The sequence below is a fragment of the Limulus polyphemus genome, unplaced genomic scaffold (genome assembly GCF_000517525.1).
Source record: "Limulus polyphemus unplaced genomic scaffold, Limulus_polyphemus-2.1.2 Scaffold6902, whole genome shotgun sequence".
Classification (NCBI taxonomy): domain Eukaryota; kingdom Metazoa; phylum Arthropoda; class Merostomata; order Xiphosura; family Limulidae; genus Limulus; species Limulus polyphemus.
This window is the reverse complement of record NW_013672512.1, coordinates 16,019-30,185: the sequence shown is the minus strand read 5'-3', so window position 1 is coordinate 30,185 and position 14,167 is coordinate 16,019. Positions and strand designations below refer to the sequence as shown.

The window sequence follows — 14,167 nt, the reverse complement described above, 5'->3', positions numbered from 1 at the left end:
TATAATAATGTAGCTATAGTTCAGTTGCTTCCTGGTATATATAATAATGTAGCTATAGTTCAGTTGCTTCCCTGTATGTATAATAATGTAGCTATAGTTCAGTTGCTTCCTGGTATGTATAATAATGTAGCTATAGTTCAGTTGCTTCCTGGTATGTATAATAATGTAGTTATAGTTCAGTTGCTTCCTGGTATGTATAATAATGTAGCTATAGTTCAGTTGCTTCCTGGTATATATAATAATGTAGCTATAGTTCAGTTACTTCCTAGTATATATAATAATGTAGCTATAGTTCAGTTGCTTCCTGGTATATATAATAATGTAGCTATAGTTCAGTTACTTCCTAGTATATATAATAATGTAGCTATAGTTCAGTTGCTTCCTGGTATATATAATAATGTAGCTATAGTTCAATTTATTCCTAATATAATGGTGTATCTGTAATGCACTTTATTCATTATATTTCTGGTATTTAATGATAAAGCTGTAATGCAGTTTATTCCTGTTTGTATAATGATATAACTATGGAAAACCTGAAATTACAAAATATACATCGTTGATCAACATAAAATTATTTTGTTTCTTGAAGAATTATTATTTTATACTGTTGAATTTTATCCTATGTCAGAGTAATTTTGAAATTACTATTAGCAAGTACGTTATAATTTAAGGTTTTATATTATCCAAGTTTTATTCCTTTCTTTTAAAAACAAAAATCTGAAACAGCAAATAAAACTGCAGTTTTTGCTGTCATGTGATCCCCTGTGGTTAAAAATTTTCAAGTTTTAGAGGTCTTACACAAGAAACTATAAGTTCCTAATATAGACTGTTGGTATAGATGGTCAAAGTACTGTTTCATCTCATTAGCTGGGGGGGAACTTCCAAGAATTTCTCCTGGTGTGAAACAACATTCTAATATTTCTAAGTTTAAGGTCAGCCATCCCCACCTGCAAAGACAAGCTGTGTTGTCAAGTGACACACTGAAATTGAATGGCATGTTTATAACCAATAAAGAGAGCAGATTTCACACTATTCAGTTATAGCCTGAAGAACCTCTACCTGTGTATGGATCTGTAGTATGAAATAGAAAATAAGCTTAGTCCATTATTCTCTTGAGGGGGTATGTAATGTTTGGCAAGTTTTTCTTGCCTTATATGTATTAGTTTGCTAAACAGTTAGATTGCATTTATATCTTAATTAATTATGTATTTTTTTGTGTTTTAAAATGCGTATTTGAAATGTTTATGATTTTTATATGTTTAACTTGTAGTTTAGCCTACCAAAATGTCTAAGCAAGATGGCATCATTCGCATGTGCAAGCGTAAGTGTTTGGAATTTATGCATGAGACTTATCCTATAATAAACAATAGAGCACTGCATGGGACATGTGGATCTTGGGATAATGAATAAAAGACAAAGAACTGGAAAAGAAAATTAAAAATAAACTACAAGTGAAAAGATAAAAACATGAAATTATGCATATGACAAAAAGAAATATTTAAATTATTCTTAAAAAATTTAAAAGGTATATACTTACTTCCATTTCTTAACTCTAAACATTTTATTGCATTGTACGCTGATGATGTTATCTGGAGTTAAGTGTATAATAGAGAAAATTGGAAAACAACATATAAACATTACAACTTTTGATATTCATTTAGAAGGTTCTAGAGATTATGCAAATAAAATGTGAAACTGAGATAAGAAATAGTATTTTTACACTCAAAATAAAAATCATATTGCATGTGAACTATTCAGATTAAATAATGAATGTTTTATTATAAACAGTAGAAAAAATCTAAAATTATTTTTTTTTTTTAAATTACATAATCTTAGGACTGTTCAAGTCAAATTTAAAACTATTTCATCAGCTCGTTTCAGCTTTATAATGAATTTTCACATAAGTCACATACCTACTTACAATGTAAGTAGATCGCAGTCAAAGGGTTAATACAGTCCTGTAATTTCAATACAAAATTTAAGCTATGACAGTGATGGTGAAATACCAACAAACCATGGTATGACATGAAAATAAATGATGCTCTTCTATAGATGTCTTATTTATACTTTCAAGTTTAGTGTGCTCTTTTACTCTAGTTGCACCAAAATATATTAAGCAACATCTAGTCAACACATAAAACAAATAATAAAACAACTAACTCTTTTTATGTATATGCTGTAGAAGAACATTCAGGCATTCCAGTCTCCCATATTCCAAAGCTATCTTGAGTGCAGTGTTTCCTTTCTTATCAGTGATATTCACAAAAGACCCAGCATTCAAAAGATCAGCAACCACAGAAACTGCCAATTCTTCTACACTTGGCACATTACTTCTGTCTAAATCAATTACCAAAAAATGAATATTTATTAATGCTATACTTATTATTAAATGTTGTTTGAAAACTACAGACATAAATGAAACTTCAGTTAATTTTATATTTACATAAATTGAGTCAAAACAATATTGGTCAAATAGAACATCAGCACCTACAGGTAATTTCAGTGTGTTCAAGTAAGCTAGAACAAAAAAAATAATAATATACATGTACACAGAAAAGGTATATAGTGGAGTTAAGTATTATTTGTACATTACCTGAGAGAATAACATTATGTATATGGTATCTGATGCAATAAAAATCTGAAGATATTGATAAAAATAAAATAAAAAAATTACTAGCAAGACTGTAAACACACTGCAATCTCTAATGCAATAAAATAACACATGAATGTCACTTTCAACATATGCATGAATTACTGCTCTTTCAGTAGAATAAATGTAAAAAGCAGCTTAAACTGTTTCATGCCTGGATGAGTGCAGGAAGGTGATACTGAGACATGTAAAGTTCCATTTCAAAAGTGGAAATGGACAAGAAGGGCAACTGATGATGGAGGATTGGAAAAGGTACATAAGAAATGAAGAAAGAAAGTAAGAAGGCTGGTGAATTTACAGAAGACTGTTGACAAACATGTAGAAAGAGATTGGAACAATCCTGACTCAGAGCATCCACAGCTAAAAATGCAGAATCCTAGACTGGTGATTAGAAAAGTAGAAACCTGGTGGCAAGTGGAGTTACAAAAATATTGATGACATACTCCCAAAGAAGTAAATCATTTAAACACCATTAGATGTAGAGACTACACAATGAGAAAGATCAGGTCTAGCTGAAAAAAAGCCAATTTGCCAGGTCATGACAGGTCAAGTGAATATTATGGTCTTGAGCCCAAAACTTATACCTAAAATATTTTTTTGTTTTTTTATCAATAAACTGTTGCATATAACTTTAAACATTTTAGATTTAAAATGATTCTGATGAAAGGGAGAACAAACATACAAAGTCATGAAAATTCCATTACTACATAGTGTTTTAAATGATATATCTTAAGCAAATCAACAGACAATATATCAATACCATGTACAAATCATATTTCACTACGAGTTTTAGAATCTTATAAGCTGGCTATTTCAAATTGTAATTCATGATGTACAAAATACATGAAGTTGTTACATATATATTTTTTTACACATCGTAGGAAAAATAAGGTTGCAGTGTGAAAAAAATGTGAGCCAATGAAGGTTCACATTTTAATTCAAATCTCATATTGTTACTTCTTGGAGATTAAAAATCTTAGAAAAAACACAAAAAAATTTTTTTAAAGAAAAAATTTGTACCTTTTTTCAGAAATTTCATCAATGGAGTTATTCCTGTTTTGGTCCTAATGTTTGGATTTGCTCCATACTTCAAGAGTACTTTCACCATAGAAACGGCCTTCTGACCATTTAAAGTTTTACATGCTATATACAGTGAAGTTTTTCTTAAATGCTGGTAAATAGGCTGATTTGCAAAAATAGGATCTATAAGAATAAGTAAAACAATCTTTCACTTAAAATAACCCAAAAATAATAGGTTAGTTTGTCTTACATCTTGTATCTTTGTTGGATAAAATCTTTTGCAATGCAAGTTACAAATGTTTACAAGCAGTATAACTTATTCACTTTAATATATATACAGGTAAATAGATTAGTTATCTAACATTTTTTATCTTTCTTACATAAAACCTTTTACAGTGCAAATTACAAATGTTACAAGCAGTACATTTTTTTCCAGTGCTGGAAATTAGTATTCTTTGTAGTCTACCTGGTAAATTCTAATTTAAAATTATCATATTGTTCTGTAAATTTTGGAAAATGAGAAGTAAACATGCACTACAGAAAACTAACATTTTCCTAACCTGAAAATGTATTTTGATAGATACCTCTTCTCACAAAATAGCTTTTCTCAATTAGTACTGCTCTCTATCACAATAACTTTACAATGCTCGCCACTAGCCTTCCACCTCCCACTTCTGCATATCCACGTGTAAATAATTATGCAGCAGCTCTCCACCAATAGAAGCACAACACAACCCCTTCTGTAACCAGCGCCCTCTCCACATTTGCACTCGTTATTCACTTCGAGATTGGTCATATGACCTACACCAAATATCACCGGAAGTGTGGAGGGAAATGTGAGTGGAGGTAAGGATCTATCAGAAATACATTTTAAGTTTAGGAAAATGTTAACTTCTGATACAATATCTTACCTCCAATCACAAAATAGCTAGCATCTCACAGTGAACTGCTGGAGGGCTGGGGGGGGGGGATCCTCCTTTAGGAAGGATCCAAAGTGAGACCATGACATGTCAAACAAAAAAAGAAAATATCACACCAGAGCAGGAGATCGCACAACATCAGATCCAGGTATACTCTTCTCTTTTTTTTGGCTGTGTCCCAAATATAAAAGGTGGTAAAACATGAAGGAATCCCATTATACATATTACTTATTAATCGATCCCCTAGGTGTCTAGTGACTAAGGCACAACAGACCGTAGTGGTAGTTTGACATCATTCAACACCTGGAAGCATCTGGAATTTTACAGCAGATCCACAGTACGAAGAGTCTAAATGCCATGGAGCATCAGAGATGGGCAGCAACCCCTGTCTGCTTTATTCATGATAGTCCATAAGTGTATGAACATAGAGAGAACCATTAGTGATCCTACAGAACACCCACTCTCAAGATGTGCATAATTTAATCTTTTGACATAACTGGTTCAGCATAGATGACACACAACCAACACCTGGCTGCATCTGGAATTGTTCATCAGGTCCACTGTAGGAAGAGCTACAACTAGTTGACATCGAGCATGATCACAGGATGGACAGTGCAGATTTTCCACACAAAAAAGGTATACCTGGTTAGGCACCACTTGCCACAGAGTGGAATCCACAATACACTAGCAAAGAGGCCCCTGTAAATAAAGAAATAACTAAACCATAGTACTCATCAGTCATATCGAAACCACAGTATGTAAGGTGGCAACCGGACGTAAACGAACACTTGCTGAGCAAGAAATGGCCACGTGATGCAAGTAATGTGAAACAAAGCTATGAGGTGTACTCCACATAATAGCCCCAATGATGATCTTCAAAGGAAGATGGAAATGGGCAGTCTGAGAAATCATTAGGTAATAGATTTGATGAGAAGATACCCTAAAAAGGAGACACTCCTCAGATGAAAGGGAAGAATACACCAGCCTAACTAACTGGCGATTCCAACCTGTAAGGGTAATGGGAGAGAGGTCCCAGAACATGAAAGGATTCCATGGAATAAACAAATGGTTATGGGAAACACAGAAGGGAGCAGTGAGATACCATCAGAGAACCTGGACCAAAATTTAGGATGTGGTCAGGATTCAAATGGTCATAAATGTGTGAAATGAAGAATAATGAAGTAGGAGAAAAGATGGAATTACCCTCCCTAGCAGCAGAAGTCTTGGGCAAAAACAAACAGTCATGGAAGAGGAGATCATAGGAATTTTGTAACAGCACGAGGTGAGCATCAATTGCAAAGATCTCAGAATGCCACAAGCCAATATTATGAAGAATACAGATTTTAAGGAAAGGTGAAACAGGGAACATGAAGATAAAGGTTTGAACAGAGGACGAGTAAGAGTGCGAAGGACAACATCGAGATTCAAATCTGGGAAAGACACAAGATGGGGAGGACAAGAACATGGAAAAGAATGAAATAACAAAGACAACATGGGAGATTGCAAACAGAGGCAAACTCGATAGCTGGCAATCACAGAAACTGACAGTCCCCTATCAAAAAGCCAAGTGAAAAATGCAGTCAACTGTGGTAGGGAATGGTGTGAGAGAAGATATTTCTGGAGGAGTGACCAGCAGCAGGAAGTATACCATTTATACTGATAAACTGCCAAGGAGGTAGGATATACAGAATGGGCAATGAATGATGCAACACGCCTGGAGAGGGACTGGACAAAACCACACGTGAAGCTTGAAGGCGGGTATGGATGGAGGATGATGCACACCTGGTTGAGGTTGACAAAGGAGTGTGGGAGACAATGGCAAAAGAAGGGGAGGCGACACCAAAAGTCTGCACAGAAGTGGAAACTACAATTGAGCAGGCCAAAATAGAGTTACCAGGATCAAACGAGATGGAGTGGTCTGAATCAATGAAAGGACCCTGGGAAAAAGACAAATAGAAGGATATGCATGCAGATAATATCCTATCCAGTTTTGACTGAGAGTATCTACAGCTTTTGCTAATGGATGCGAAATTGGAGACCAAAAATGAGGAATTTGTGCATTGAGATGAGTGGCAAAAGCATCAACATCTGGAATACCCCAGTAAGCACACAAATTTGGAAACACCCATGGATCTAATGACCACTCTGTTGGGAGAATCTTATCAGGCCAAGATAATTGGTCCGTGACCAAATTCAGGGTACCTGGAATATGACATGCTAATAATCTGATGTGATGATTGTGGACCAAGTAGAGGAGATTTAGCATTTGGAAACAAAAATTTCATGACTGGGTACACCCTTGCTTGGTGATATAAGACGCTACTGTGGAATTGTTGGAGTGGAACATCACCAAATGCTCCCAAACATTGGACCAGAAGTGAATCAGAGCACAATGGACAGTCAGCAACTCCAAGATATTATGTAGGGAGAATTTACCCATTGTTCAATGACCAAATATCTTCTGAGCATTGAGATATGCACCCCAACTCAAAAGGGGAAGCATCCATAAAAATATGACAATCCAGCCAAGAAGGTGGAAGAGGAATACTGATGGTAGTACTGTTCTGATTGAACCACCAAGAAAAGTTGGCCTGTAGATAGAGAAGCAAGGTAATTGGAGCATCTAAGGGATCCTAAATGAGGCTACATTGGTCGAGAAACACCCACTGAAGGTGACACATGTGGGCATGACCAATGGGAATGAGGGGAGAAGCCCACATCCCCAAAAGAAATAGGGTCTCTTATGCAGTAAGAGAGGCCGATATACTGTGACAAAGATGTTCCACATCCCATAAACGATAGGGAGAAGTCTGGGCTAGACTGAGAAAGTTAAAAAATATACCCAGATGAATCACATATTGTGTGAGTGTGAGAAAAGGCTTCTCCACCTTCATGAGCCAACCCACTTTGGCAGCTCTCGGAGAAGAAACTGAGTATGAACAGCAGATTTGACCTGAAAGAAAGCCAATATTAGCCTGTTGTCCATGTAACAGTCGAAATGAAGGCTTCTGGCATGAAGTAGTTGAGCAAACGACCTGACTACTCAGTAGAAGGCATAAGGAGCAGAGGCCAGGCCAAATGGTAGAGCCCAAAACTGATAAACACACCCCTATTGAACAAAACAATCTGGGAGTGAAAAACCCCTGAAGGGTTAAGTAAGACTTTATCAAGAATTTTGGTATGACCAGGAAACAGTTCAGGGATGATAAATCTATAACTGGTCACTAATCTTTTGTCTTTTTGTGGACAATGAACAGATGGGAGTAAAACCCCAGCTGAGAATGTTCCTCTTTCCAAAATAAGTCCCAAACACCACCCCCTGTATATGCCAGTGAGAAAGGGGGCAACTGGATCAGGAGACAGTGGGGGAGGGGAATGGAAGTGATAGGCCAGACCCCCAAACACCTCTTCACACATAAAAGTCATGCACAAGTCATGCAAGGAAGTAGCAGGTAAATGTACTTGAGAAAGAATGGCATCCCAACCCAGAAGATCCCAACAGCATATCAGCCACTTCTGAAGAGCCAAAGATGAAAGGCAAGAGACAAGTGAATTGGCTGAGCCAGCAAGTGCATGGTCAGTAATGCATACATATTTGTGGGCCACATCAGTCTGATACGGGAAAAGTGAGATAGTGAGAAGTTCACTGCTGCATTATGGTTTGAGCCCCACAATGGAATGAGAGATTCCAAATGTTGGGAATCAAGATAATGGAAGAAAGATCTATGAAATGCATAAACATGATCTTCAGATGTATGAGGTGGTCGAAGCATACCAACTCCCAATTCAAATTGATCCCCAAAACACTGGGCATGAGCCCCAACATCAGGTGTGGGAGAGAAAACTAAATATTGCTCCATATATTCTTCACCAAGGACGGCAGGTTGAGAATCATAGAAAACAGGAGATAAGGATAAGGTAGCACAAACCTGATCAATTAATTCCACAAAGGATTAGTTTGTTTGTTTCTGAATTTCGCGCAAAGCTACATGAGGGCTATCTGCACTAGCCATCCCTAATTTAACAGTTTAAGACTAGAGGGAAGGCAGCTAGTCATCACCATCCACCCCCAACTCTTGGGCTACTCTTTTACCAACAAATAGTGGGATTGACCGTCACATTATAATGCCCCCACATGACCCACAGATTGCAAGTCGAGCACCCTAACCACCTGGCCATGCCGGGCCCTCCACAAAAGATGAAGGAGGTCTGTGCAAATCCCCCAATAACTCCCATGACTGAGAAGCATAGTCAGAGGAGGAAATAGGCTGTCCAAATTCTTGTCCTACCTAGAAGACACCCCAGGAGCAGGCATAACAGGATATTCTTCGTGTAGTAGTGAAGGTTGCATGAACGTGGACATTTCTCAAACAATTGTTATCATGTCCTCAGCTGATAATTGAGTACTCAAACTGGTAGTATGGTCAGTAAATCCACAGCATTAGTAACAGTTGCAGTCATAGTCATAACTAGCTGAAACTGTGAGTGCAAACTGAAAATTTCAATCATAAGCAAAAAAGAAAAAGAAAAATTAAATTTGTAGTATAAAGAAAAAATGCCAACAAATTTACGAGCAAAAACAAGCATGTCTGTACAGTACTACCACCAATCAAGAAGTGATTAACGAGTGCAAATGTGGAGAGGATGCTGGTTATAATGGGGGTTATGTCGTGATCCTATTGGTGGAGAGTTGCTGCATAATCATTTACATGTGAATATGCAGAAGTGAGAGATGAAAGTCTAGTGGAGAGCACTGAAAGGTAAGATATCATATTGAAAAAAGCTGATAAAGTTTTAAAACAGTAACATATAATTTTGTGATGGTTAACAGCTTGAGTTTCCTTGATAAATAATGTGATATTACATTAATTTGTTCCTTAAATTATTGTTCAGGTAAATAGTTCATAAAAAATCACAGTGCCATAATGAGAACTTTGTACATTTTTTCAATAAAAAAATTTTATGAATTGCTGTTAGTTTCCGGTATGTGTGGAAAAATATTTGTTCATGTTTGGTTGTGGAAATGTGTCAAATTCTGCTTTACAGTATTATTCCCATACCATATTTAAAAATTTTCTCAACAGTTTCTACATCTCCTTTTTCAATGTATCTACAAAGTCCAGTGTGCCATCCACATGCACGATCCACCTGTAGATCAAGATCTTCAATTATTCGTTGCCATATTCTTTGAACTTTCCAGAATTGTTGTCGTGAGTCATCACTTTCAACTGCTTGAGTCATTTTTGGTTTATTTCTGTCCATAAGTAGTTAATAAACATGTTAATTATCAAGTAAAAGAATATTTTAGATAAATTATATATGTAACATTAACCCTAAACCAGATACAAGTTTTTATCTATGTTTTTTTTTTTTATTTCTTATGAAGGAACAAGGGAAATGTTTGTTTTTTCTTTTTTTAAGATTGTATACATGCGTCTTAATGTAAAAATATTGCTGGTGGAGTTAAAACGAAAAGTTGTTATTAATGTAGTCCAGTTAAATTGAACACTTGTTACTATGTATAGTTGTGTCCTTCAGGGGTCAGTGCTTGGATCTTTTTAATAATGCATATTAATAACATTGATAGGAGAATAAGTAATACATTAGTAAAATTTGCTGATGACATTAAACTGTTAAGTGTTTCTAATTGTATTTTTGATGATGAAGGACTATAGAATGACTTTGATTAGTTGGTAAGTTGGACAAATATATGGCAAATGATCTTTACTTATATTAAAGCCAGGATAAAGCATTTGGGCATCTAGAATCATATGTTTAATATACAGAAGGTTCTTGGCATAGTGGTGGATAAGTCACTCAAACCATCAAGGCAGTACTCTGTTCCTAGTAGTAAAGCTAATAGAATTGTAATATGTATTTATAGAGATACTAATTACAGGTCAATATAAGTAATGATCTCTGTAAACAAATTGATGATTGGGTCTCATTTAGAATACTGCATGTAGTTTTGGTCTCATTATCTAAGAAAGGATATTGACTTATTACAGAGGAATCAGACGAAAGCTATTAAACTGATTCAGGGGATGGAAAGGTTACCTTATGGGAATAAGTTAACATCTTATACACTTGAATAAAAAAAAAAAAAAGTGGTGTATAGTAAGTGAAGTTTGATAATCAAATTTTGTGTAGTTGCTGGAAGTTCATTCAACACGTTTTTTTTTTTTTTTTACAGAATGTTTATTTTGAACTTTGGAATATGACATAGTTATAGAGAGAAGCTGATAAAAGATGGCTGCTCAAAATGTTTCTTGAAGTAAAATATAACAAGATAAATAAAAAATTGAGAATTTAAAAATGTGCAAATAAGGATTGTAAAAAAAAAAAGCAAACAAGGCTAGAAATACTGTAGATATTACTTACTCAAACTACAAACCCCTATTTGGCTCCATGCTGTCACCTAGAATTACATTTAGTGGAGTCAAAATATGGATTTGTATTTTAAGAAAATAATGTCTACAGTATCTCCAGCCTTTTTTCCTCACTTTTCTTCATGATCCCTACTTGCAGGTTTTTAAATTCCCAATTTATTATTTATCTTGCTTGCTGGTTTTCCTTATGCTCAACTATGGGCAAAGGATTATTGGACATGACAGCTAACTTTATACATTGTAATGATAATAAACATAGCTAATAGCTAGCTCATACAGTTTATGATGATTTACTGTAGCTATTGACTATTTGATTGCATTATTTCAAGATGTAAAATGTTAAGCTGCAGCTGTAGATTAACATGGAGATTTATTTGAAAATACAGTGAGCATTTATAGTTTCTGTGTAACTAATATATGATGCATAACAATGAGCAAATATATGCCAAGACTAAGACACAACCCCCAATAAGCATGTATAAAATTTTACCAGTAGAAAAGCAGCCTTTTCAAAAACATATACATCTAAAATATTGCTTTAAATAAACCTTCATGTCTTTTAAAGTAATTATTCTATGAATGAGTGTTATTAAATTCAATATGTGTATTGATTTTTATATTCGTGCACTTCATACATATTATAGTGGTTGACTCCCTAAAGATACCAATTGTATAGTATACAAAGCATTGAGTATCTACATGTTACAGTCATCTAATGTTTATCAATTATTGGCTGGTAATTTCTGTTTCACCCTGTACTTAAGCTTTTTAAAGGAACAACAGATATTTGTTAAAAAGCTAACTTTCAAGGGGTAATGATAACATTGTTTACACTAAAATTATGATGTTTTTTAGCTTATGTAAAATATGGATGAAACAAATCGATTTTTCAATACCCCTATGACCTTCCAATACTTTATTTGGTATTTTACAAAAGGTTTGGATGCACTATACCAAGCCTTATACAGGCCATTTGGAGTGGATTTTCTTTTCCTTTAAAGTCTAATATGCATGCTTTTTTGTGCATTTTTATATGTGTACAGCTTTAGCAGTCAACAGTAAAGGTTTTAAAGTATTGTTTGAACTGAATCTTTACTGTTTAAGGTGGTTTTTCCACAAATGTTCTATTAGGGTTTTGTGCAATTCCTTGTGATTCCTATTATGAACCACTATCATGGTTCATGATAAATCAGACATTGGTTTAATTATTTTATTATTATTTTTGTATGTACACTGCAGAAAAATTGCTACAGTAGGAGTGCCCCTATAATGTGATTGCTTTCAAGAACTGCTTACCTGTTATATTCACTTAAATACTTGTCAACAAATAGATGGAATCGACCAAGTTTTATCGTACTGTCAAATACTGAACTGTCTATCAACAATATCTAAACAGTCATTTGATTGACTTTTGAACTCACTTTTATAAATATAACTACAACATGACTGCTTATTTTGTATTTCAAACATTTCTAAAACAATTTTCTAAAAAATGTATTTTAATCCGTTAGAACATGTATATATATATTTCCTAAGCTGTCACATCCTGAATAGATGGAAATACCATATTCAAACATGTTTTTATATTCTATTTTATGTAATTTTTGAAACTATAAATAATTATTTGATATTTCAATGAAGTAATTTGTTTGCTTTCATGCATATCAAACTGGTTACTTACAAATAATGAGCTATTTATCCATATGCAAACACTCAATAAGCTGTACAACTTATTTTACATATTCATACATATTATCATTGAAAAAGTACATTAAAAATGTTTATACAAGTATCTTCCACAATACCCATAAATCCTTCAAATATATGTTAATAGTTACATTTAAAGGAACACAAAATGCTGAAGTTTTACAATTATAATCTACATTTATAGTTTCCTCATACACATACTTTTAAATATTATTTTTCTTCAATAAAGTAATATACTAAAGAAAAACAAAAAGTGGTTAAATCATTATATTATGATGTAGTTTTACAAAATCACTTATGCATATAACTGTAACATAACTGGCTTCTCAATCAATAAATGCTTTCACAGCAAATATACCAGTTTTTTTGCTGAATGGTTCATTTCTTTTGTCCTTTCCAATATAACTTTTGATATGTAATACAACTAACACAGTTCATTTTTCCTCATACATGTCATTATAATACACAAGTGTCAAATCAGTATAAAATATAATTTTTAAATAACATTTACGAATACGAAAGAAACTAATCAAGATTTTTACCTGTGACTGTGAGAGCCCAGAGAAGTATAGCATACGTTTAGGATATTAATATTATGATACATGACATAATAACACTAACACTGTAACAATAACAATAAATATTCAAATACACATGTAGAGTAGAATATTACGTGTTTTTTGTATCCTCTCTTAGTCTCTAAATCTAACTTCTAGTTCTAAGTCACAGAAAGTAACTATGTCACAGTAAGTGTCTAACAAATCTTTATTAGCCATTAGTTGAGAATCTAATATTAATAAATTATAATAACTGCAATATTGTTCGAAGTTCTATTACCTATTTATTTATTCGTTAATTTAACTATTAAATAATGACCTCCTACCTTTAAAGTTTAATTTCGACATTTTAATTTAAATACCTTCTTCCAAGTTCTCAGCATCAGAGTTCAAACATAGACTCAAGCATTTCAGTACATGCTTTATAAATTACATCGTTATGCTCCAGGCGTCGCTACACTAACTGGTAATCGTAACCATGTGTTTATTGCATGACTTTTTATACGTATAATTTGTTTACCGGTACAAATACTAAGGCAATAATTAATGTTTATCAGAAATATTACTTTTTTGTACTGTTCTATCAACATCGTCCCGTCCCACTACTGCTACCTGGCTCTGCCGCTAAACATTAGTAAACAGTAGCGTGTCGTACCTGTTTACCTCAAGTTACCCTATCAAAGCCAATTAATTTTGCGTATATTGACGCCATGCTATTCAAAGGACGGAGAATTAAAGGTAATGCACGAAGTAAACCTCTAGTTTATGTGTCTTGTGAGAAAAAAAATATTTCAATCAATTTCTTAGTGTCAGTTTCATTAACAGTATCGGTTAAAAGCTTTAATATACATGTAATAAATTTATTATTATAGTTATCTAATCAAAAACACATTAGATGAAAACAAAATGCGGCCAAAAAAAGGA

The 14,167-nt window shown here is 33.9% G+C and overlaps 1 protein-coding gene across 1 annotated transcript in view; it reads right to left on the bottom strand.

Annotated features, from left to right (window-relative positions):
- Window positions 1–13,796, bottom strand: part of LOC111089650 — a gene marked incomplete at its 3' end in the record, with an annotated part of 24,947 nt that extends 11,151 nt beyond the window's left edge. Inside the window, exons 1-4 of the mRNA XM_022402538.1 lie at window positions 13,606–13,796; window positions 9,651–9,844; window positions 3,671–3,853; window positions 2,161–2,337 (exon numbers count right to left, since the gene is read on the bottom strand). Coding sequence (XP_022258246.1) covers window positions 2,161–2,337; window positions 3,671–3,853; window positions 9,651–9,831 — 541 coding nt within the window. The remainder of the gene's footprint in view (window positions 1–2,160; window positions 2,338–3,670; window positions 3,854–9,650; window positions 9,845–13,605) is intronic.
- Window positions 13,797–14,167: the final 371 nt, after the last annotated feature.